Source organism: Macrotis lagotis, chromosome 1, assembly GCF_037893015.1.
Source record: "Macrotis lagotis isolate mMagLag1 chromosome 1, bilby.v1.9.chrom.fasta, whole genome shotgun sequence".
Classification (NCBI taxonomy): Eukaryota; Metazoa; Chordata; class Mammalia; order Peramelemorphia; family Peramelidae; genus Macrotis; species Macrotis lagotis.
In genome coordinates, this window is record NC_133658.1 from 44950504 (window position 1) to 44976555 (window position 26052).

Genomic DNA, 26052 nt, shown 5'->3' on the forward strand with positions numbered 1-26052 from the left:
CAGACTATGGGGGGAGAGTGGTCAGATATAAAATATTTTCTTTTTTACTTCTTGCAAGGGGCTGGGATTGGAAGGCCTGTCCTGGACCACAGAGCCAGGTGGATGCTGGGCCTAAGGGGTGGTATGGGGGCTCAGGGCTTCTTGGCCCCAGGACCAGGCATCTGTCTGCTGCGCCACTCAGCGACCCTACAGCAGTCAGTGAAAGGAGAAAGTATAGTACATGGTAGTGGAGAAATAATAAAGGAGGGAGTTGCGATCAGCAGTGGCAATGGTGGAAAATATGGAAACAACTCTTGTGATATACTTATCCTAAAGAATGAGATCCACCCGTGACAGAGTTGTTGGTGTTGGAACAAAGACTGCAGCACGTTTTTTGTTATTATTATTTGGGGGAGTGTGCAGGGCAAATGGGGCTGGGTGGCCTGCCTGGAGCTGCATAGCAGGGTGATCTTTGGGTGTCTGGGGCTGGATTTGACCCAGGTGCTCCTGCCTCAAAGGCCAATGCCGTGTCTGCCACCCAGCCACCCCTACTATTATTACTATTTTATTTTATTTTGGGTCTTTTTTTTCTTCTTTTTGGTTTTTGCAGGGCAGTGGGGATCGGGTGGTTTGCATGTCACATGGCTGGGTGATTGTTGGGTCTACGGGGCTGGATGTGGGCTCGGATGCTCGTGGCTCCAGGGCTGGTGCTCTGTCCATTGCGCCACCTGGCCATACCTACAATTATTACTATTATTTTTCTTTAATTTTAATTTTTTTTCTCTCCCCTTTACTTTATTGCTTAAGAAAATCTATATTTATGGGGGTGTATTTTATTTACTCTTAAAGAAGAATATTTTATTAATGTAAAAAACGTTATTTGTACAAAATGAGAATATTAAAAAATAAATTAAAAAAACATGTAATTGGTAGCATTTAATGAAATAAAATATATTTTTAAAAAGTTCATCTAATCTAAATTTTATTTTACAGAACCCGCAGATTTTGGGGATTTACCCACTGTTGTGCCCAGAACGTTAGAACTGGAAACTGGCTTTTGGGGTCTAAACTCGGCAGGAATTCCCTCCACAATGATCTGAGTAAATGGCTCGTGTTTTGGGCCAAATCATTCCATTTTTGGAAATTTGTTCAGGAGAGCCTGGGCTTCTGACAGTTAGGCCCCTCGGGCCAGGCAGGGGAGGGGGCTCTCCGACCTCTCACCGCTTGCGCGGGCAGAGAACACGCACCCACACGCGAAACCTGGTACTCCGAAGCGCTCTGCAGGCCCATCTCGGCGGCTCGGGGCACCCAGCACCTTCAGCAGCCGAGGGGCTGCGGGCTGGGCCTGCGCATCCGCCCCTCCCCCGGCCCGCATTCCCCTCGATAACCTCATCCCCCGAGCCGGGAAAGGGCCCGGGGCCCCTCGGCCGGGCCAGCCCTCCGCTGGGGGGGGGGGGCGCGGCCCCCGCGAGGATGAGCGGCGGGGCGGCGCCGCCCGCGGAGCGAGGGTGCTGCCGGCCGAGGCGCCCGGGGGGACGGGAGAGCAGACGGGGCCCGGCCGCCGGCGCCCCCCGGCCCCTTCCCGCGTCCCGGCCAAGCCCGTCCCGCCCCCGCTTACCCTCTGACCCGGCGGCCCCGGCTCCGGCACGGAAGGGAGGGCAGCCCGTCGCTCCGGATGTGACGTCAGGACCCCTGCCGGGGCGCAGAGCACTCTGGGCTTTGTAGTAGGTCGGCCCAGAGCCGCGGGGAAGGCCGGCCGGCCCGGGCGGGTGCCCTCCGGCGTCATCCGCCGTCCATTGCCTCCTGTTTGGGCCTTCGCTGGCAGGCCAGGGCGCGCGGGGAGGCCGAGGCAAGCAGCTGCGGATTCCGAACAAGAATCCCACGTTGCGGCCGCACGGGCGGCGTCCTCCTCCCCCTAGCAGCCTGGCTCCCTTCGGGCCCCCCAGAAGGGCTTGGGGGCGCGTTTTCCGGAGCAGAGGGGCGTCCGGCCGCCCGAGCCCCTCCCGAGGACGCTGCAGGGGCCCTCCGCCCTCCAGCCATGCCCTGCGCATTAAGCCTTGCCCGTGACCCCCAGGTTGGGAGGCCGGCAGCGGGGGGAAGGGCGTGATGCGGACCCTCGCTCAGCTCGGTGCACAACTTCCGGCTTCGTCCATGTGGGCCCACTTCCGCTTGCCCGTGGAGACGCGGCCACTTGGTGCTGCAAGAAAACTTGTGTTTCTCTCCTGAGCAGCCCCGCACTTCATTAATTGGGTCGGTGGTCGTCTGACCACATCGACTCCTGCACATTTCACCGCTTCTTTCTGGGTCTCCCGGGATCGAGGAGCCCTTTAGAGACTGGCAGACAACTGCGTCACCCCCAGCCTTCCTTCCAGACCTGGCACTGCCAGTTCTGCGGACGTCTTCGGTACCCATCCCCGGCCTCTCTTCAGTCTCCTCGACCCGAGCAACTAAGGCCAACAACTGCTCCAGAGCTGGTCTGACCCTCTAGGGTCATTAGCTTCACCTGTCTCAATGGGTTCATGTTTGGGGGGGGTGCGCCGCAGCAGTGCTGATTTGCATCCTGTTGGCTGTCTTTAAAATCCAATTTGTTCAGGAAATTTGAAGCTGACCGTTGAAACCCAAATGACCTTTACATTTATCCCTAGGGAATTTTGAACTTTTTGTGACCCCCTACTCAGGCAGCAGGTCCAGATCTTTCCACTGCATCTTCCTCATCTAACGTTTGCAAATTTGTTGAGCCTGTCGGCTCCACCTTGATCCAAGTCGCTAAGGAAATAAATAAATAAATAAAATAAAATAAAATAAATAAAATAAATAAATAAAAGGGTCACTGTGAGATATAATATCAAGTAGAAAGGGTCCTGCATAATGTACTACAGAAATTTCAGATGGTAATCTGTTTTCCCTCCATTTCCTCAGAACCCCTGACCTATCTTAAACTGCTAAAATCCAACTTCTGGTCATCACCCTTCTACCATAAGTGTGAGGGATTTGGGGGGGGGGGTTATAAATAAGACAATTATATTATACTATAGCCCCCTAATAAAAAGAAAAAATAATTTTATTGGGCTTTTTTGAGATTCAAGGCCACAATTTCTCTGTCCATAGGAAACCCTTCTCCAGAGTCCTATAAATCTTGCCCAGCCTGAGTCCTAATTTACCTTAGCTGGGAAAAAAAAAAGGTTAAAATCATTCCAAAGTCATAGGATAAATCTTTTTTTAAAAGTTTTTTTTTTGCAAGGCAATGGGGTTAAGTGGCTTGCCCAAGGCCACACAGCTAGGTAATTATCAAGTGTCTGAGGCCAGATTTGAACTCAGGGACTCCTGATTCCAGGGCTGGTGCTCTATCCATTGTGCCACCTAGCGGCCCCATAGGATAAATCTTAATATGGCTGAACTGTTGGAATTTAAGACTTAAGAAATAAGTGAAATAAAGCAGGAAAAGAGAAAAATGGTTTATTTGGTGGTGAGAAGTAGAAAGTACTCCTGGCTGGAGGACTGAGCTCTGGTCACTTGCATCAGTCCAATGTCCCAAATCTCTTGTTCATACGAGTAAATGCTGAACTTCTCTGCTTTGAGTGGAGGCAGCTGTCTCAGGGCCTTCAGACATATCAGCATGTGATGGATTCTCCTTTTTCTCTTCAGGTTTCATAGCAGGAAAGAGAAGGACCTCCTGGAAAGAAAAAGCATCAATTGAGGCCCAAAGCTCCCCAAAATGTATCTGCTAACATGGACACCTTCCCCAACCACAGCCCCTTCCAGTCTGCTTTATTAGGAAGCAGATGCCTGGAGCACAGATCTGGCAACAAGGAAAAAAAAAATCAGCTGCCATCTTCTTAACCTTCAATCCTAACTAGAGGAGACTAAGCCTATTACAAACAGGAGTTCCCCTTTATTGTTCCATAACTAGGGGTGCATAGCACTTAAGCTTGTTTGTCTATAACATCTTTATGAAGATATGAAGGGCCAGCCACCATTTACCTTAATGTTATTAGAGTCTGTAAGAAACATGGCGAGTCTGTCAATGCCCATCCCCCAGCCAGCTGTTGGCGGGAGACCGTACTCCAGGGCAGTACAGAAATTGTCATCAATGACCATGGCTTCATCATCCCCTGCGGCCTTGGCCTGGAGAAGAGGAAGAGAGAGAGAGAGAGAGAGAGAGAGAGAGAGCTGAACACCTGTAGTGACCAGGGGCTTCCTACCCTTTTAAGAAACAACCATCAAACTGCACTGTGGATCTAGAAGGGGATGAAACAAAATGAGTGTGTGGAAGAAAGCAACCTCATAATTAATTGGTAACCATGTTTATAATTAAAGCTCATTAAACATTAAAGGTCTTGGGGCAGCTGGGTGGCACAATGGATAGAATCCTGGCTCTGAAATTAAGAGGACCTGAATTCAAAAATGACCTCAGACATTTAATATTAAAAAAAAAGCCACCCAGAACCAATGCAAATTTCTCAGTAAAATAAAACCATGCCCACTCCTCAGGGAGCATAGATCTGGATCTAGCTGTGCTCTCCTGGTCACCCCACTCAAGGTTTGTGTTTCCAAGGGGGCTTCCCTTCAGAATGGTCTCAGCCCAACCCACTCCTCCTTGCACGAGGTCAGAGTCCTGTCTTTGGATTCCATCTGTGGTGCTGCATTACTGTTTCTTCTGTAGAACATGAATCAGACACCTGCTTAGTGCTTCCACCTCTTGCTCTTTCATCCCCTACCTTGGCCTGCTCTTCAAAAAGCTGCCGCTGCCGCACAGGGTCGTTTAGCTCTGTATAGGCGTTGCAGATTTCCTTCTTCATCACAAATAGCTCAAAGCGCTCAGTAAGGCCAACCTTGGAGCGATGCCTGGACAATGGAAATTAAAGGACAATGGTCAGGCAACTAGGTACCATGTCTCAGGTCAGTTTACTTAAGTTAGGGGTATTCTAGCTCAATCTCACTTTAAAATTTGCAGTTAAGGAACTGAAACCCAAAGGAAATGATTTGCGCAAGGTTACACAATCAGCAGTGGGATGTAGATTTATATTTGAGATCTCATACTTCAAATCCAGAGTTTCCCCACTGTCCTATGACAGGGCAAAATCCATCACTCAACTACCAATGGATATTTTGAAGTACTGATGACATTTTTTTTTTTTTGGAGGGACAAACTTTCTTTAGGTATTGCTATAGTTTGCAGAAACTAAAGGAGAGAGAGGGAATAGGGGGTCAGCAGCAATAGCAGTACCATTAGGGAAAAAGCAGCATGGAAAGTTTAGCTGGGGGATGACTCCCAAGAGCAAGCTAAACAAGGCCACAGATGCTTTCAAGGTTGGAAACCAGAGTTTAGATATGTGCAAAGAGTAGGTGGTCTGTGCCTTTCAGTAAACTCATAACATACAGTAAAGATACCAAAGATGGATCCTCTCCAAGAGAGCCAGGCTATCTCTTACCACTTGGCCAATGGGCTCATTATCTGTGGATGGTCACAGATGAAGGTGGGGTTGATGCAGGTCACTTCCAGGAACTCACCTACAAGCTGAACAATAAAGGACACATTGCTAGAGAAGGAGTTTGAATGATGCTTTCCTAGTCCCTAAGTCAGCACCCAAAGGAAGGCTTCAATATGCCTATCTGGCTCATGCTTTTCCTACTATCTAGTTTGAGTCCTCTGAAGACTGAGCTGGATTCTCTTCTCTGACAGCAGCCATCCACCCCTGGACCCATGGGACCAGAACTCTGAGTTCATTTACCTTGTCAAGGAGCCTCGCTGTAGTTCGGGGAGGGGGACACTCCACATCTCTTGCCACACAGATATCATCAAGAATCTTACGAGTTTCTGTGATCCAAATATACAAAATTAGGGGAAGAGCTTCCAAATCCCTGTGGAGGGAGAGCTCCAGGGCTTTGTAAACCTTAAAGCATTAAGACATTTACAATGACATCAATACGGCTTCTGATCTGATGCTTAAGGTCAAGAAGAAACATAACTGGGGATAATATCTTTACCTTCTGTTTCAAAAAGATTGGTCTCAGGAAGCTTCATCCCAAGAGCCTTCTCCAGCTCCTCCACCATGCTGATTCTCCGGAAGGGTGGGGTGAAATCAATCTCGTAGGCCTGGCCCTCTGGACCATCTGGGTGATAGGTGACCTTGTAACTTCCTGTAATGGTCTTCACCATTCCTGAGAGAGAAACCTGCTCCTTAAAGGTCTACCAAAATCCCACATACCCCTTTCCCCCTGAAATGGGGCATAAGCCCTTGAGAGCAAATGCCAAAGGCAGGGGGGAAGGTTACCTGAAACCATCTTCTCGGTGATCTCCATGAGATCATGGTAGTCTGCATAGGCCATGTAGAACTCACAGGTTGTGAATTCAGGATTGTGAGTCAAATCAATTCCTTCATTCCTGAACTGTCGTCCAATCTCATAAACCCGGTCAATGCCACCAACCACTAGCATCTAAACACAGAAAAATCAGTCATGGGCAAAGCAGCTTTGGTGAGTGGCCTTGCAAAATTCATTGGTAATCCCTACAAGAAGAGTCACAACCATCAACAACTATGTGAAAAACTGTTCAGGACTGCTGGGTCAGAAAAGTAAAAACTGGAAGAAATATAAGGTACAACTTTACACCTATTAAAACTGGAGAGAGCTGCATAAACTGGTGTAGAGCAAAGTGAGAACTAAATTTAACAACTTATAAAAGGAAATAATGCTGAAAGACTTTAACTGCAATTCCAGAGGAGCAAAAATGATGTACAAGGTCCACCATGGACCAAGAGATGATGGCTTAAACACACACACACAAGGGGAAGTTGTCAATTCAGCCACTTTGCATAACTCTACTCAATGGTGGCCAAAACATGTTTAGCACAGAGTGAAGAGGCACAGACAGGAGAGAAGAGGAAAATAGGGAAGTTTTTTATTCATTTAAAATTTAAAAAAGCATAGGGAGAGAGTGTCATATATTATTGGTCAATGGTTGCCAAGTCAGAGAGCAGGGTAAGCCCCCAGAGTTTATTGAATGGAGGTAGGAAGGAGAGGTGTGGATAATTGAGGAATGGACTAGAGTGGGGAAAGACCTGAGGCAGCAGGCAACTGCTATAACAGACCCAAAGTAATGGGCCCAGGCCAGGATGGCAACTAAGTGAGTGGAGAGAAATAGATAGGAAAGAGGTAATGAAAAGAAATGGTTAGGACTTGAAAACAGATTGAACTGTGGGGCTGGTGCCAAGAGAGGAGTTGAAGGCAATACCTTGGGAAGATAGTGCCCTCAAAACATCAGAAGAGAGTCTGGGAGAATAGAGAACAAGCTCAGTTTTTAGATATACTGAATTTGCCATCATCAGGAAGAATATGTAGCCAACAATCCAGCAGAAAAGAGAACATTTTTGGGGTCATATTTCTAATCCTGTGTATGTTGTTTTCTCATACCCCTTCCTAGGGAATCGCTTGTATGGCCAGATCACTATGACTTCTTCATTAGATACCTGCACCTTCAAACTCAGGGGTTTCTTAGCCCTTTCCTTCTCTAAAGGAAAGGACTTATTTTCTTCTGACCTTGTGATAAAGCTCTGGGGCAATTCTCATATACAGGTTCATGTCCAGTTCATTGTGGTAAGTGATAAAGGGTTTGGCAACAGCTCCACCTGGGATGACATTCATCATTGGTGTTTCTATCTAGAGAAAGAAAGTCAGCTGTTAGTGAACTTAGAGACCTACAGACTACATATATTAATTTCTAAATTCTAAGTGAGATAATAAATCAAATGAGAATTACAGAGGCTCAAAAATGTGTTGTAGTTTTGTGGCTAAACAAGATCAAAGTGTCATTAACATGACACTATGAGACTTAAATATTATGGAAGTGGCTTAAAGAATGCTCCTACATCTCTGGTATTAAAGAACAAAATGGGGGGTAAAGACCATCTCCCACCATGACACAGGATAGGCACCTCAGTTCTAGCAAAGCCCTGGACTGTCTGCTACACCTTGGGGATTGGGCACTGATCAGGGTGGAGGGATGGTATGAATCAACTACAACTTCAGGCCATCTAGCCACTGCTAATTCTATATCAACTTCCAAAAAGTTTAAGCCAGCTATCAGCCAGGAGAATGCACCACTGTGTCTGAGTTTGGGAACCCCACACCAAGAGAGGCTATGTGGCAAAGTCAGCCTAGACCCTTTAGCATGCCCATCAAAGACCTCCTCAAGGCAGGATCCCTACTCCTCGTGTGAGCACCTCTGGAAGTAGGAAACAGCAGGGAATGTGCACATTGGGAATGCCTGAATACACACTCTAAAGACGACATCCTCACCTCCAGGAAGCCCAGCTCATCCAGGAAGCTCCTTATATAGGTAATTATTTTGGAACGGGTGATGAACTTCTGTCTCACAAAGTCATTCAGGATCAAGTCTAAGTATCGCTGACGATAACGTGTCTCCTTTAAGAAACAATCACAGAAGTTAGCAAGCCACTGTATCCTGATACATACACATATCCTGATAAAGAACAAAATGTGGGGACAGCTAGGTGGTGCAGTAGATAGACCATTGACCCTGGAGTCAGGAGGACCTGAGTTCAAATTTGACCTCAGACACTTAATAATTACTTAGCTGTGTGACCTTAGGCAAGTGACTTAATCCCACTACTTTGCAAAATCCTCCCTTTCCCCCCAAAAAAGAACAAAATAAGCCCTAAAAAGGACTGGATTCAGAGAAAGAAGACACCAGGAGCTTACCTTGTCTTTAAGGCCAAAATGAAGATGAGGCAACATATGAAGACATGGTGACAAGAGTGTAATCTCATAGGGAATGATGCTCAGCTCTCCCTTCTTGGTCTTCCCTGGATTACCTTGAACCCCAATAATGTCTCCCCGGCGAAGTTTGTTATTAATGTGAAAAAATTCTTCTTCTGATTTATAATTCCTGAGGGAAACAGATGTTTAATTCAGTACACTGTAGTCCAAATTCAAGATGACCTGTGTTCTCACCCTAGGTTCCTCACTAAAATCCTAAACAAACACGTAAGGTGGTTTTTGTGTGGCTCCTTCTGGAGTCAAGTTGAGGGCAGGATCCTGTTCCCTTTTCCCTCTCAGAGTCATAACCTCCCTCCCTCCTGCCATGATTTGCTGTTCTTTTCCATTTATATATTCAATAAATTGTAGTTAACTAATTCACTTGAGTTCTGCTCACCTACTTAGTCTCATGCAATTTTAATTTTGATAAAAGGGAAAACAGACAAATAGCATCTCCAAACCCCACCATGTGATGGGTCAACTGAAGAAAGTCTTCCATACCTGGAATTGGCCATCACTTGTAGCTTAACTCCTTCTCCTCGAAGATCATAAAAGATTAGTTTTCCCCCAGAAGCCCTTTTTGCATGGATACGGCCTAGAGAAAAAACAAAATAGAACCAAGAAAACGATTAATACAGTAACATCAACATTGTAAAGATAATCAACTTTGAAAAGCTTTTTTTTAAAATTTAGGGCAATAGGGTTAAGTGACTTGCCCAAGGTCATGCAGCTAGGCAATTATTAAGTGTCTGATTCCAGATTTGAACCCAAGTACTGCTGACTCCAGGGCTGGTGTTCTATCCACTGCGCCACCTAGCCACCCCTGAAAGATTCTTAATACAATAATCAAGCACAGTTCCTAAGTCTGATGATGAAATAAATCATCTATCTTCATATAGAGAACTGATGGAAATTTGTTTTACACAACTATATGTATTCATAATGAACTTTGTTTTCCTTGCCTTAACAATGGATGGTGAAGGAGAAAAGAGGAGAGAACTTTTTAAAAAGAAAAATCCATCTTGTGGATGAGTCCCCTCTGTACTTACATCAAGTCTGTAGATTATAACAGAAGAGAATCACTGTAAAGACCTAGACTCACTTTCTTCTAATGCAACTAAGAATCTTACTGGTGGCTTTCATTTAGAAGCAGCAGTGTGCCAGTGCTTCTACCCTCAGTTAAAGAACACCACTACCCACACACTGACCTCGGCTGAGGAGCCCCTTGGTTTTCCTGAACCTAGAGCCATGAAGGGTGCTGGTCTACCAGATCACACTGGTTTGAGGGCTAATGCTACCCCCCAGGCTCCACATTACCACCCTTATCTCTATTCCTTGGTTCTTCCAAGTTTAACTGGATCCCTCGGGATGGCCCTCTTTATTGGTGAAGGTTAGGAAACAGGTATGCCTGTCTGAGAGAGGCTGCTCCCCCCACCCCACTTCTTGGGCAACTAAAGAACTAGAATTCAGTAAGGGTTACTGCCTGCCAGGTGAGCTTACGCACCTGCCACTCTCACAGTGATGTCAGTCAGGTGGTCACCTGGTTGTAAATGGTTATATTGCTCGATGAAGTGGGTGAGGGAGATATCCACATGGAACTTGTGGGGGTAGGGATCCTCTCCACTGACCTTCAGCTGCTGGACGGCCTGGCTGCGGATCTTGAAATATTGCTGTCATAGAAATATGATAGGCCAAGCTGTCAAGTCAATAAGCATTCACTCAGTCTTTCTGTGGCCCCCCCCCCGCAGTACCCCATCAGATGAGGAAGACAAAATGTGAAGCAGAGTCTTGAGGTAAACCAGGGCATCTGGAGGTGGGAAGGGGAAGAAGAACTGTCTTGTTAGAGGGAGAGGCAGGACAGGGTCACATTATGAAGGACTTTAAAAGTCAAACAAAGGATTCTAGATTTGTGCCACAGGAGGTGACTGAACAAATAAGGGAGGATGGCCTAGTTAGCTCTGTGCTTTAAGAATATCAACTTATAGTCATTCAGGGGCTGAACTAAGATAGGGAGAGACTTGAGGCAGGGAAACCAGCATACCTGCATTGTGCCATGATCAACTACAAGAAGAATTCTAAAGGGCTTGTGATGGAAAGTACCATTCACATTCAGAAGAAACTCTGGCATCTGAATGAGGAGCAAAGCATACTATGTTCACTTTTAAAACTTGCTGTACTCAGAAGCTTGCAAAAAGATGAATGTTGAAAACTATCTTTGCATGTAATTGAAAAAAATAAAATAACATTTAAAATCACCGTCTTTGAAATACTCAAAATGACTCCAAATAGGGTCTTCTCCTACATTCGAAGTTCAAGCCATTTGTTTAAAAGGTCTATATTACTCAGTTCATGTCTGTCTCAACTGCCTGTCCCAGGCAGTTTATTTGTTTCTGGTTCACTTAGAGACTGTTTGTAAAAACAAGAAAACAGAAAAACTACTCCTATTGAGGGAAAATTTATAACTTGAGAGGGATCACAGTCAAATATAATCAGATGATTAGGTTTGAATGGATTAACAAAATCACCTGGGACATCACTGGGGCCATACTTGGTCACTTCATAGCACCTTCTATGTATGTCTTCCTACCTCTATTTTCTTTCTTTTTTTTTTAAAGATTTTATTTATTTTGAATTTTACAATTTCCCCCCTAATCTTACTTCCCTTCCCACACCCTCCACAGAAGGCAATTTGCCAGTCTTTACATTGTTTCCATGGTATACATTGATCCAAATTGAATGTGATGAGAGAGAAATCAGATCCTTAAGGAAGAGACAAAGTATATGAGATAGCAAGATCAGACAATAAGATAGCAGTTTTTTCCCCTAAATTAAAGGTATTAGTCCTTGGTCTTTGTTCAAACTCCACAGTTGTTTCTCTGGATACAGATGGTATTCTCCATTGCAGAGAGCCCCAAATTGTCCCTAATTGTTGCAATGATGGAATAAGCAAGTCCATCAAGATTGATCATCGCCCCCAAATTGCTGTTAGGGTGTATAGTCTTTTTCTGGATCTGCTCATCTCACTCAGCATCAGTTCATGCTAATCCCTCCAGGTTTCCCTGAATTCCCATCCCTCCTGGTTTCTAACAGAACAACAGTGTTTCATGACATACATATAACAGTTTGCTAAGCCATTCCCCAATTGAAGGACATTTACTTGATTTCCAATTCTTTGCCACCACAAACAGGGCTGCTATAAATATTTTTGTACAAGTGATGTTTTTACCCCCCCCTTTTTTTTTATCAACTCTTCAGGGTATAGACCTAGTAGTGGCATTGCTGGATCAACCGGGTATGCACATTTTTGCTGCCCTTTGGGCATAATCCCAAATTGCTCTCCAGCAAGGCTGGATGAGTTCACAGCTCCATCAACAATGTAATAGTGTCCCAGATTTTGCACATCCCTTCCAACAATGATCATTATCTTTTCTGGTCATATTAGCCAGTCTGAGCCTACCTTTATTTTTGATAGTTGATCAACCAAAAGACAAAAAGTGAACACTCACATTTGCATCCAGACTCTCCTCATCAGCTGGAATACCATTGTCAACAGCATGATTGTTGGTGGAGGGGGCTTGATTTGCCTGCTTCTCATTGAGCTCCTTATATTTGGCTTCCTTCTCTGCCATTTTCTTCTCTGCCTTCAAACGTCTCTTCAGCTCACTGAGTGAAAATAATGGCAAAATTTAGTATAGCAATGCCTGGGGAAACTAGTATGTATCCTATCACTATGTATCCTCACTTTTAATTTAGTTCTACACCTGAACAATTACCAATCAACAATTCAAGCACTTATCCTCAGAGTCTATACCCAAAAAGCAATGGAGGTGGGGGAGAATATGGCCAAGGTAAGAAAATACTTAGCTCTCAAAACCTACAGGAGAGTGAGATAAGATGATATAGCATATAGCCCAAGAAAACTGTCTCTTTGTCATCTTACAAACAATGAAGGGCTCTTGGACTCTTCTGCTTAACAGGAGCTGTAACTGCCAAATAGTTTGCCCACAGGGTAAAATCTATCCTGGTAATCAATAAATCTCAGAAGACTAAGCTCTTAGAAGACTACATAGCTTGAATCATGGGAAAACCACACTAATTTACACGTAAGCCACTCAATTACTCTTTCTCCCATGCTCAGATTTCTCTTTATATTTTATCAAGAAAAAAAATGGAGGTTGTCTGGAGCGCCTTCTATTTCTCAATTTAGGATCACAGCTTTAGAGATGGCAAGTAACCTAGAAACCACCCACCTCAACCAATTATTTCACAGATGAAGAAGCAGGCTCAGAGGTCACACAGTTATAGTAGGTGCTGGTGCAGGATTTGAACCCAGGTCTTCTGAACTCAAATTTAGCATTTTAACTGCTGCATTAGGCTTTTTTATACTTCATATATCAGCCTCAATTTGCTCTTCTTTTGCTACTTTCTCCTTAATTTTTGGTTTCCTCTTTCCTTTTCCCCTACTGATGGGCAGAAATGCCATTCACATAGTTTAGATAAGCAGTCACAAACTATATAATCCTTTAAGGTAAGGTGAAGGATCACTAGACTAGGCCTTACCATCTATCCTTTCACTGGATCCCAAGGATCCCTAGTCCTTTGCAACTGAATCCCTCCTTCCTTTATCTGTTGTCTCCTCCAATTAGAACGTTATTTCCTTGAGAATGGGGACTGCCTCTTGTTTCTAATGGTACTCTCAGAGGTAACACACACACACAAACTCCCTTTCATTAACTGAATTCCTTTTTCTCGTTTATAAGTTTGATCCTTCAATCAACCATTCCTTTATAATCTCTGAATTCTCTTTATCCAGTGGTTTCTTTCAATGCCTACAAACATGTTCAGATTTCCCATCTTTAACAAAAGACTCCTTTATTTATTTGATCCTGCAAGTCCATCAGGCCATCTTTATCTGTCTCCATTTAACTGCCAATCAACTAAAAATGTTATCTGTAGTCAATGCCTCCATTTCCTCAAAGCCTCACAATCTGAGTTCCAAAACCTACCTAAATGAAGCCAGTGTACTATAAATGATCTGTTTACTGCAAAGCTCAATGTCTTTTTACCCTTCTGTAGCTTTTGCTCCAACTCATTACTTCCTATTCCTGGAGATTTTATACTACCAGCAGAACCAGACAATCAACTCTCTTGCTTCTGATCCCACATTTCCCCTCCTCTTTCTCAGTCTCACAATCTTTGTCCCATTTCTTCTACACTCAAGACTCTTATCTGGGCTCTCTTTTCTCTATTTTCTAAAGTCATTTTCTCAAAAGCTCTCATTGGTGCAATGATCCTTTCAATGCAAATGATCCCCATGTATACAGCCCTCATATCTCACTAAATGCCAGCTAAACATTTCAAGTTCAGTACATGCCAAATGGAACTTTATCTTCCCACCCAAAAAACCCTACCATTTCCCCTATCTCCCTTATGTCTGTAGAGGGAAAAATCATCACAGTATCCTAGATTTAGGTCCAGAAGGAATCTGAAGATACTTAGACAACTCCCCTCATTTTACACATGAGAACTGAGACCTAGACCCAGGTCACACAAGCAGCAAGTGACTCCAAACAACTGGAATGCCCTCTGTAACACCCCACCAGGCTGCCTCAAAGTCTCAGGCCCTGGCAAGTATTCTCTTCCTTTTTGTCTTGGCCCCTAAGCCAAGCAAGCTGCCAAGTCTTGCCACCTTCTGCTCCCTGTCTCTCCCAGTCTCCCCCAACCTTCACAGACACTGCCCTTGCTCAGGCCCTCATCCTCTCTCACTGGACTCCTAACTTGGTCTCCCCGTCTCCAGTCTTTCCCACAGACAAATGGACATTCCTTAATCCCAATTCTGATCATGCCAATCTCCTATTTCTGTGGCTTCCTACTCCCTCTAGGATATTTTTGTCTGCTGTTCTCAAAAAGGACCATGCTGATGTCATGCCATGATGATATGCACATAAACTGGATTGGATTGAGGGGGGCTGTGCTAAGTCACCAGTCTCACTTTTTCCTCCAAAGCCAGCTGGGTCCATTGGCCAGATATGAATCAGGATGATTAGAGATGGTCCTGAGGCAATCAGGGATAAGTGACCCACACAGCAAGTGACAAGTGTCTGGGCTACATCTGAACTCAGGTCCTTCTGACTCCAGAGTCTACCTGCCAGGTGGAGCAGTGGAAAAGAGCACTAACCCCCCAAGTCAGAAGGACCTGGGTTCCAATCCCACTTCAGATACTACCTAGCTGGGAGACTCTGGGTAAGTCACTTCACTCCCTCTAATAAAATCCATACCTTGCTGCCTCTGGCTCCTGTCTGCCTCCCTGGACTGACCTCGGCGCACACTCTCTCTCTGTCCTAGTCTGGTGGTACGCCAGGTCCTGGATCTGGGTTGCTCCCATCTTCACTGCTGCCCCTGAAAGGCCCCATGGCTGCTTCCTCCAGGAGACCTTTCTTCATCTCAGCTGTTGGTGCTCCCTCCAAAATGACTTTGTGCTTCCTCTGTATTTAGTGTGTACACGTGTGGTTTTTCCCCTCAGTAGAACAAAAGTTCCTTTGGTTTTTACCCTGCCTATGCTAGGCATACAATAAATCTAAGACAATTAAACTTTCAGCAAAAGTGACAATTTCTTTGCAACACATCATGCTGACCTGATGTACCCTAGAGAGGTCTGAAGGTTTTGTTGCTGTTGTTTTTAATAAGTGAGAGACCGCAAGCCAGAGAATGGTTGGGAGATCTTCTGCACAATCTCTTTCAGGATAAGTAAAGGAAGGTCCACAGTGACATTAGTGCGGGCCCCAAATGACAGGACTAGGATTCTTGACTCCAAGCCCAGACTTGTGGGCCCTAATTGTCAAGATGGCCAGTTCATGAACACCAGGGAATGGTTTTCCTTACAGTCCACTTCACACTGCTGGCACCAGTGTTCCTTGGGTTAAGATTAACTTCTACTGTTTTCCATCTTCCACACACAATGAAGTACTCCTGAAAAGTTCCACTATTGTTCAGTGGGAGGACTGGAAACCAAAAGACCAACCAGAGACATTGCACCTATACTTATTAAGGACTTGGTGCACGTTTGTCACTATGTTAAGTGCTGGACAAAGACCCCTCGCAGCATTCCCCCAAGCCCAAAGAAGCTCCAAATGGTCGCATGATGCAGACAAGGAAGACTGAATCTTTCACAGCTATGGAGGGCAGGGGGGAGAGTTCCCGACCAGTCAAGGGATCCAGAGGATCACAACAACTAAAACAAAGAGCATGCAGCGTGGTGCTGGCTAGGTGCCTGCCCCACTTCCACCATTCCAGCTTCAATCACTCCAGGTGTGGATCAGACTTGAGGAGAAAACCAATTGGGGTTGCATCCAAGACAGATGAATTCAAACGCTGCCATTCATCACTAAGGGAAGTTAATTCAGGAAGCTGCCCAGCTCTGTACTAGATGGGCTATTACACCTGACTGCCTCAACGTCCTGATCTGTAAAATGGGGACAATAATTGAACCTTCCTCCCAAGCCTGGCAAACACAAGGCATTTAATGAATGCCCCTCCTCTCCTTCCTGTGAACAAGCCCACCACTCAACAGAGCTACTACTGGCTCTCTATAAAGATCCTGCAAGTTAAACAGAGTGCAGCAAAGACAAAGCAAGGACAATGCTGGCAACAAAGAAAAAAGGCAGCTCCTTCCTCCACCAGAAGAGTCCTGCTCTGATGAAGCAGGGACAGTGGCACGAACCCCTGGGCCACACCCTCTAAGCAGTGAACTATGAAACTGATGGCAAAAGACCCCCCCCCCCCCCCCCCCCCCCCGCAATGCTTACCACCACCAGTAGGAATCAGAAGCTAGATCTGGAGGCATCTCCCAACACATGAATGAAGAGAAAGCTCTTCTTGTCCCATTTAGCCCATGAAATTCTTCTTCTTCTTCTTTTTTTGCAAGGCAAATGGGGTTAAGCGGCTTGCCCAAGGCCACACAGCTAGGTAATTATTAAGTGTCTGAGGCTGGGTTTGAACTCAGGTATTCCATCCACTGAGCCACCTAGCCGCCCCTAGCCCATGAAATTCTTAACAGGCAACTCTTCTGTTTTTCTATTTAGCTCAAATTCAGTAAATCATCCAGTGAGTTTATTATTAATTGGCCAGGGTATGCCAGGCATAGAACAATCAGGTCACAGATGAGAAATTCTGAATAACTGATTTCCCCTCCACCAATAACATGGTAAAAAAAAAAAAAATTAACCCCAGAATGAGACAAGTATACTGTTTTTGAAATCCCATAAATGCTGTTTTTTTCTCGATGTGAAATCAGAGAAAAAGGCAAGGTGGGAAGAAATGAGAAATGTACATTTTTCACTTTCAGGCCAAGCTAAAGCCTCCCTCAAGGTGATGGGAGACTTCCTCTAGAGCCATCGTGGGCCAAGAACTAAGCCAAAGGTCTGTGGGGTTCGAGGATAGGGTTGATGACAAAGTGCAACAGTCCTCAAGAAAGTAACTATGCTGCTCCCCATTACCATTTATTTAGGAACAAGGGAAAGTTTCTGAGAACACTAGAAGAAAGGTAGGTCTGAGGACTCTGGGTCTTGTCAGAAAGGGAAATTTGACACAAAAATAGGGAGATGTGAGAAAAAGAGATAATTGGGTCTTAGTGGGTGCCAATTCCCATTGAGTCCTCCAGTGACCCCTGAATGGGGCCTGGGGCTGTTTGCCTGTACAGGGAAGAGGAACATTCACATTGGATCACTGCAATGGGATGAATCTCCTACAGCTTTCTCGGCTGTTCCTAGCTCCCCTCCTCCCAGCAGTTGTTCTGACGCCCCACCTCAGCTGCAGCCGCCCCTGGGACTTTCCTCAGTTACCCCTTCTCCCTGCAAGCTCATCCCGACAGTCTGCCTCTGTCCAGTGGCTCGGGCCTCTGCACTCCTGGATTTTTTCAGACACCTCAGGTTTCTTCATCTCCTCATCCACCTGCAGGTTCCCTTTATGTGTTTTCTACCCCATTAGAAGGCAATCCCATTGAGAGAAAGGGTTTAGAAGAGGGCCTGGCTGACTTGAGTTGACAAAGCATGGCTACCAGTGGAATTTTCTATGCTTTTCCTCCCTCTACCCTACCAAGTCTTTTTCCATTCACACATCTCTGATTACATCACTTTTGTCACAGATACTTGCCAGTTCTTCACCCTCCCCAATGGCCTTTGGGTGACCCACAACAAATTCTTCAGAAAACACACATTTCACAATTCACATCTCCACAGCATCACTGTTAAAAAACACTGATGTTTCAAAGGTGAACCTTTCTTTCAGGAAGAAACATCATCACCAAAAGCACTGCATCTTCTTACTCCATCTTGGACCCTGTCTACTGACTCTCCCCAGTATCTTTCCAAGATGAATCAGTTCTCTATGGACTGTCTGTCTATCTGGACAACAGGCATTCTTCCCTGGCTGGATTTTCCTTGAGGCAATATAGGCTGAATTCTTTTGAGTAACTATGGATTTCCTTTAGGAGATCACAATGTTCCTGTACTTGATACAATCATAAACATCAGCCAATGGAACATCTACAGAGAAATCTTTTGCCCATTTTGATGCGAGACACACTGCCTAAGAGAAAAATTATCTTTGGTGAGTGTAATTTCCATATTTTAGAGGAGTTCAGAGAGATTTTGATATTACTTAATTAAATTTAAGAGTGCTAGCTCTATTGCATCTTCCTGGAAATCTTGTAATCTCTGAAATAACATCTAGGCAAAGCCCTGCTGAAGGAAATCTTTTAAGTGACCGTTTTTTTTTTTTTTATAACTAACTAAAGACTAAGTGCAGGAGAATCTTGTGTTAAGTCTTGGTCAATTAGGAACTGTAAAAATGCAATCTACTGTAGGATATTTATGAAATGTTAATGAAATGTCTGACAATTCCCTGTTCTTACCTTCCCTCACCAAGGATATCCTTAGGAGATTATTCTCATAAGATTTGGTAGAGATCTAGATTAGAGCTAAGAGAGACATTAAATATCACTGACTCCAACCCCTAAAGTCAAGAAAGTGAAGTCACCCAGTTAGTTGGTGACAGGAAAGACATTTGAACTCCAAGCTTAAATCCACTGTTCTTTCCTCTGGACCATCCACTACCCCCCCACCCTCCATGAAGAAGCAGACCTTGTGAATCAGTAATCACTGAGATGCTCAGACCCTTTTCTGGTATCATAAATCTTGATATTCTTTCTGAATTCTTCTCTGGTCTTCTCCCCTCATGCAGTTACCTTCAGAATTTATCCCCAAATGTTCTCACAACTGTGTCAACTACTAAGACTTAGGTCATTTCTCCTTCTTTATAGAAGTCCTGGTTCAGAGGTGAAGAGAGAACCTCAAAGAACTTTTTCTCAGTCAAAAGGAGTCAAAAGGCTTTATTAAGGTTTAGAAATTAAGTAGAGTCAAAAGGTGGATCAACTATTGTTTGCCTAGGGGAGAGGAGAGAAATGTATTTAAGGGGAAATTTTGGATGTCAGCCAGGTACCCCTAAACTTGGGAATTTTCCACTAGTGAAGTTCAGAGGAAAGGGAGGAGGGAAATCAAAGCAGCTCTGTCCAAGATCTTCTCATGCTGGGTCCCATCTGGTGCTTTCCCAGGCTGAGGTCAGCTTGCACTTGGCTGAGTCTGAAATTCTCCCTGAAATTCTCCCCCCTGAGGCCCAGATGATAAGTTATCTATAATAGGGAGGCAGTTGCTCATGGGTGAGAGAAAAGCCTTTTTCTATACTCTATTCTTCCTAAGAACAGCATGGCTAGGGTACCAGATTTAACAGTTTACTTGAAAGGGCACAGGATTTTAACTATCTATTGTCTGCTATACAAAGTCCAAGTTAAGCACCTATTTTATTGCAGTTAATCCCACCAGAACTAGCCTCTGCCTTCAAGTGGTGTATATTCTAACAAGGAAGACAAAATGTAAATAAAAAGGTCCACATAGGACTGACCCCCAGGGAGGTTATGAAGGTGGTGCAGAAGAACAAAGGAAGATGAGTTGTAGAGGGAGTATCAAGGGAATATGGTGAGGGAAAGATTCTAGGCACAGAGCAGCAAAGTGGGGGCTGTGCTCTTTTAATGGAAAGGAGAGCTTGCCATAAAATTCTACACTGAGGTTTTTTTCCTTTTGGGTCTCTCTTGTCTAATCTTAGTTTCCTCCTTAAACAATCTTAGGATGACAAGTTCATTTTCTGAATGAGTGCTGTCCTTGTCTGCCATGTTTCCTAGTTGAGGCAGTATCCAGGTTACCTAGATCTCTTTGACTTCCTTGGGAAGCTGTGAGTTGATTCCTTTTGTCTGGCATCAACAGCTAATTTAAATAGTTATGGTGAAAGTAACTAAGGTGTACTCTTTCTCTTGTTACTCCTTTTTCTAATGTGGTTTTGAAGTCCATGATCTGCCTCTTTTATAGATAGCTGATTCAGTAATGACTTCTCCATGAGTAAATGTCTAAATATATAATCAGTTTTATTTTCAAGTTATTTGATCCTTATCCTAACATTCCCAAAATGTCTTCTTGAATTATATATGACATAGATGGTAAGGCATAAAAACATTGGCTTCTCCTATTAGGAATAAATTAAATTTTCCAACATGCTGGGTCATTCACCACCTTTTTTCCCTCTCCATGTCAGTCCTGCCCCTTTTCTTTTCTCTCTGTGCTACTTTACTTGGTGATCTCATCAGCCCTCACAGATTCAGTTACTATCTCTCTCCTCTGTTTTGGATGTTGATATAAAAATTGCAATTACTTGGGGCACAGAGTCTTTTTGCAAAGCCTATCAAGAGCACTGTAACATGAAATGACTAAGCATCCAATCAATAGTATTTCTTGGTACCCTTCCTAGTTCTAAATCTATATATTTAACCAACTCCACTTTTACTGATTGGTTCACAGTTCTGATGCAACTCATGCCTCTTAAAAATCATTCAGTTTCTCTTTCAATTTGCTCCATCTTCCTTTTGTTCCCTCTACAACAAAACTGTCAAGTTGTTAGAACTGAATCTTTCCAATAACACACTCACTAGATCTCTGAACAAGGATATGAAATTTATTGTTGATAGTAGCAACACTTCAATTTATACATGGTTGGAAACTGAGTCCTGGCAGGCTGCCTCCTTTTCCCACCTTTCTCCCTTGGGCTTTGAGGAGCAAACTGACCAAAGAATTCATTCTCTATGAGCAGAGCTTTCCTGACTCTGGCCTATACTCAGCTGACTGGCTGGTCGTGAGCCATCTGAGAATCTGTGACTGCTAGGACCAGAAAGGAAGCTTTTCAAGCATCAGCATGTACTCTACTAGTATTGCCATCCAAGAAAGATGCTGTAGAAGGCTATGACCACTTTGGTGGTACTAAAATGTTTATAAGGTAGTTTAAAAATAATCTCTGCTCTCTGTGACTAGATTATCTTAATAGAAAGATAAAAAGGAACATATCAGATTGACATGCATTATAAATCCTCTAGATTTAACTACCAATAGTAAGTATGGGCTTAATGGGAGTTACTCAGAACACTAAGACAGTCATCTAGATGGCAGTGCTTGAATTTGAACAATTTCCTTTCCCACTCTTTCCATCTTCTGACTCATGACACTGACTGCCCTAAAGGAGTTGGAATATTCTGGTTCTCCCTCTACCACCATCTGTATGGTTAAAACATAAGTTATAAGATTTTCCATGGTAAGGCCTTATAGTTTAGCTACAGAGAATTACTGACCCTCAATTCACTCCTGATGTACAGGGAGGGGAGATGAGCAGGATTGCTCTTATGCATATATTTAAAACAGCTTGAGTATTTAAAAGAACCACTGAATGCCCTTGACTGGTCCTGGCCAGACTCTCAAAGCCATACTTGATTAACACTGTCTATCTCTTCAGGAACTGGCCATTCCTGAATGTAAACACCATAATTCTTGGGGTGGCTCCCTCCTTGGACAACCTGTAAACAAAAATTGGCAACAAAAACGCCACAAAAAGTTGGCAAGAAGCCTTCTTTGCTTTCAAGTTATAATGATTTAAGTAGACTTTAGCCTAATTGGAGTCTCACCCATGGAGAGGATGCTCTGCCTGGGAACTTCCTGATCAGGACTCTGGAGGCTGTACCCTGGGACCCCCTAGCCACTGTTGATTCAGATGTTGAAGCTCCCCCGAATGGGTGATGTTTTCTCATACTATACGTGTTTATATAGGTTTTGCTCTTCTTTTTATTATAATTAGGACTTATTGGTTACTTTTGCTATAAAACTAATTTCTTTCTACCTGTTTTATAATCACTTTGTTAAATATACTTTTCAGTTTTGTTGGTGTGAACATGACATTTTGTAGGAGCAAATTGAAACCAAAACTCATTAATTAAACACCATCACTAAATAATTTCTTCTGAGGGTCACAAAATCCCTATCTTCCACCTAGATATTCTAAACACTCCTCCCTTCCTTCCCCAAGTCTTCAATACCTTCAATATCTTTCTTTCCTCCCTTTAAAGGACTTCAACAGAGAAGTCACTCTCTTCTTGTCTGTTGGATCCCTTCCTACTTTTTAAAACAAGCCCAACTATTCCGGTCTTCAAAAAATCCTCATTTGATTTGCCCATCCAGAGTTAAGTATCATCCCTTATCTCTTCTAACTTTTGTAGTTTAAATTCCTTGAGGAGACTCTTTCCCCTCTCCTTTCACTCTCTACAGTCAAGCTTCTAATATCAACCATTCAACTGAAAAATGTTTCCTCTAAAGTTGCCAATGATCCCTTATTTACCAAACCCACTGTTCTTTAGCCAATCCTCATTCCTTCTGACCTTTTCACAACCTGACACCTTAGATAATCCTCTTCTCAAATCTCTCATCTCTCTAGGTTTTTGGAACATCACCCTCTCTTGGTTCTCTTCCAATCTACCTGGATCACTCTCTCTCTTTTTTTTAAGGTTTTGGCAAGGCAAATGGGGTTAAGTGGCTTGCCCAAGGCCACACAGCTAGGTAATTATTAAGTGTCTGAGACCGGATTTGAATCCAGGTACTCCTGACTCCACGGCTGGTGCTTTAGCCACCTAGCCGCCCCTACCTGGATCACTCTTAAGTCTCCTTTGCTAGATCTTCATTCAGATTATGCCCATTAAACATAGGTCCCACAGGGCTCTGTCCTGGGCCTTTACAATACATGGAGGAGAGGTGCAACAACACTGGAAAGCTAGGAGGGGGTCAGGTAATAAATGCATTAAGTGCTTCCTCTATGTCACTTGGTGATTTCCTCCAACACCATGGATTAAATTATCTTTACCTATGCCAATAACTCTCAAAATCTCATTATCCAGACCAACCTTCTCTTAACCTCTTCTTATATTTTCAACTGCCTATCTGACATCTTGAATTTAATGTCTTCTTAAAACTCACTGTCAATTGTCTCTTGCCTTTCTTTGAACTCCTAGTTTAGCAGTAGGGATTTAATAAATACATCAAACACCTGTTGCTTGGGAAAAAAAGTTAGTCAAAGCTCCATAGATTCCCTTATGTAAGTAGTTGATTTGAGACTAAGACCCATATTCTCTCCAATTTAATAATTACTTTAGAGTTTCTTATTTAAGCTAAAACAGGGAAAAAAATTGAAAATATTAAGTAGCTGAGAAGTGAGTATAAACTTTCTTTATATTTATGGATCAAATGTGTGAGTCTATTTGATATGCTCCCTCTCCTCTAACCCATTCATCCCCTCCAATCAAATACATTTAGGTAATCTTTGAAAACAATCTAGGATCCAGCTTGCTTTTAGAAAAATTTTCAAGAATAGATTCAAGATTTCTATCGGAGGAAGCCCTTTGACAGCATAGTTGTACATGTATAATCCATATTAGATTACAGGCTGTCAAGGGAAGGAGGTGAGAAAATGTGGAACCCCAAGGTTTACAAAAGATGAATGTTGAAAACTATCTTTGCGTAGAATTGAAAAAATAAAATAACATTAAAAAATAAGAGTGTCACGCTCACATGATGTTGGGAAGATAAAAAAAAACAAGGGATAAAGAACTTTGCAACGTTTTGCTCGTCTGCATTTCCAGGAAAACCTTTCCTCCACGGCAGGGGGGGGGCACAGGCAGAGCCAGAGCGGACTAAAGGAAAATCCCGCTCCGAGCCATCGCCGATGCCCTCTCCTCGACTCCTGAAGCCGGACTGAGCCTGGCACCGCGGCGGGTAGGGAGGTAGGCAAGACCTCTGGCCCAGCGGGCCGCCGCTAAACGGAAGCCGCCAGCCCCCAGCGGACCGCGCTGCACGCTGGGGCTTGTAGTTTCCGGCGGCGAAAGCGGATTCTTAGAAGCACGTCAGCGCCCACGAGAGCCGCCGGCGCAGCTCCCGGCCCAGGCTCCTCCCCGGGGAAACACGACCGGACCCGCCCCGCTCTCCACGGCCCTTCCCGACCCCGGCTCTCTCATTACAAAGGCTTACTTTTTGCTCAGTTTCGTCTCGGTGCCATCGCCCGCCACCTCCGCTCTCTGCACCTCCGCCATCTTCACCCGAGGACCCGACCTGAAAGGGACTAGGGCTCCGATAGCGGTTCCGGGTCAACAACTCCTTGAGCCGGAAGGGGTGGGGCTCCGACGGAGGGCGATGCCTGGGAACTTGGCTTTCCTGCGGGAAGTCGAGAGTGGCCCCCTAAGAGTGGTTCCCTTTTATCTCTGCCAACCCCTCTCCTAAACCGAGAGAGAGGCTTCCTTGGCGGACAGGAAGCCTCGGCTTAGGGTAGGTCCATGCAGGCACGGCGGGGCGGGGTAAGCGCTCTCGGTCGCATGAGCGCATGCGCGTGCTCAGGCTCGCGGCTGCGCGAAGGCGGCTCCCTCCGAGGGGGCGGGGGAGGCGGAGGAGCTTTAAATCTCCAGCGGCGCAGGCGCACTATGGGCTCCTTCAGCACCGCGGCGATGGAGAGCGGCGGCGGGGCGGATGCGTGCGCGCACGCGCGGCCCTTCCCCCTTGCCTTGGCCAGCCCAAGACAACTCGGCCCCTTCCCCGACCTACACTTTTCAGTCATGCCGGAGTCCATTTGGAGTTTTCTTTCTTTTTTTTTTTTTTTGAGCAGAAAATACTTTTGTTTATTTTATTTTATTTTTTAAATTTTTATTAAAGATATTATTTGAGTTTTACAATTTTCCCCCAATCTTGCTTCCCTCACCCCACCCCCACCCCACAGAAAGCACTCTGTCAGTCTTTACTTTGTTTCCATGTTGTACCTTGATCCAAATTGGGTGTGATGAGAGAGAAATCATATCCTTAAAGAGAACAGAATTCTCAGAAGTAACCAGATCAAACAATCAGACATCTGGGGTTTTTTTTTTCCGAATTAAAGGGAATAGTCCTTGCACTTTGTTCAAACTCCACAGCTCCTAATCTGGATACAGCTGGCACTCTCCTTTGCAGACAGCCTAAAATTGTTCCCAATTGTTGCGCTGATGGAATGAGCAAGTCCTTCAAGGTTGAACATCACCCCCATGTTGCTGTTAGGGTGTACAGTGTTTTTCTGGTTCTGCTCATCTCACTCAGCATCAGTTCATGCAAATCCCTCCAGGTTTCCCTGAAATCCCGTCCCTCCTGGTTTCTAATAGAACAATAGTGTTCCATGACATACATATACCACAGTTTGCTAAACCATTCCCCAATTGAAGGACATTTACTGGATTTCCAATTCTTTGCCACCACAAACAGGGCTGCTATGAATATTTTTGTACAAGTAATGTTTTTACCCTTTTTCCTCATCTCTTCAGGGTATAGACTCAGTAGTGGTATTGCTGGGTCAAAGGGTATGCACATTTTTGTTGCCCTTTGGGCATAGTTCCACCATTTGGAGTTTTCTTAGAAAAGCTACTGGAGCGGCTCCAGCTCATTTTATACAGATGAGGAAACTGAGGCAAACAGGGTTAACAGGGTCACACAGCTAGTAAGTGTCTGAGGACGAATTCAAACTTCAGTCTTCCTGATTCCAGCACCAGTGCTCTTATCCACTCCTTAACTATTTTTAAGTTATTAGAGATTAAAACTTTACTAAGACTTTTGGGACATCCTGTATTTGAGCTGTAGCTATTATAGAAGAGTCTATTCAAACAGCTTAAGTAATTATTTAGCAGAGCCTCAGTGACCTTTCCAACTAAACCCTCTCAATAGGTCCAAAGCTGAACTCATTATGTCTTTCTCTCAAATTCTCCCCTCTTCCTAACTTTCCTGTTGCTATTGAGAGAACTCACCATCCTCCTAGTCAGGACTTAGGCTTTCTCTTCTATTCAAGTTCACTTCCTAGTTATCTAATCAGCTG

At 44.4% G+C, this 26052-nt stretch overlaps 2 protein-coding genes across 6 annotated transcripts in view; both read right to left on the reverse strand.

Annotated features, from left to right (window-relative positions):
• ADAT1 (adenosine deaminase tRNA specific 1) overlaps window positions 1-2066 on the reverse strand; it is a 31759-nt gene extending 29693 nt beyond the window's left edge. For 3 of the 5 annotated variants that reach the window (XM_074199771.1, XM_074199751.1, XM_074199742.1), the window contains exon 1: window positions 1598-1698. Coding sequence is in view for 1 of the 5 variants with exons in the window: in XM_074199733.1 (XP_074055834.1) it covers window positions 1598-2030 (433 nt within the window). In the remaining 4 variants the exon portion in view is untranslated. Of the gene's footprint in view, window positions 1-1226; window positions 1318-1597 lie in introns of those variants that run through there. The other 2 variants (XM_074199733.1, XM_074199761.1) reach the window with 2 other exon arrangements.
• Window positions 2067-3419: 1353 nt separating this feature from the next.
• On the reverse strand, window positions 3420-24464 carry KARS1 (lysyl-tRNA synthetase 1). The gene is made up of 14 exons (XM_074199721.1): window positions 24198-24464; window positions 12264-12420; window positions 10262-10427; window positions 9259-9352; window positions 8701-8887; window positions 8278-8403; window positions 7519-7638; window positions 6255-6417; window positions 5968-6141; window positions 5712-5797; window positions 5412-5497; window positions 4698-4824; window positions 3961-4104; window positions 3420-3652 (listed from the first exon to the last, which is right to left on the reverse strand). Exons 1-14 carry the CDS (start codon window positions 24257-24259, stop codon window positions 3524-3526), a joined length of 1821 nt encoding a protein of 606 aa, XP_074055822.1. The 5' UTR covers window positions 24260-24464; the 3' UTR covers window positions 3420-3523.
• Between the last annotated feature and the right edge of the window lie 1588 nt (window positions 24465-26052).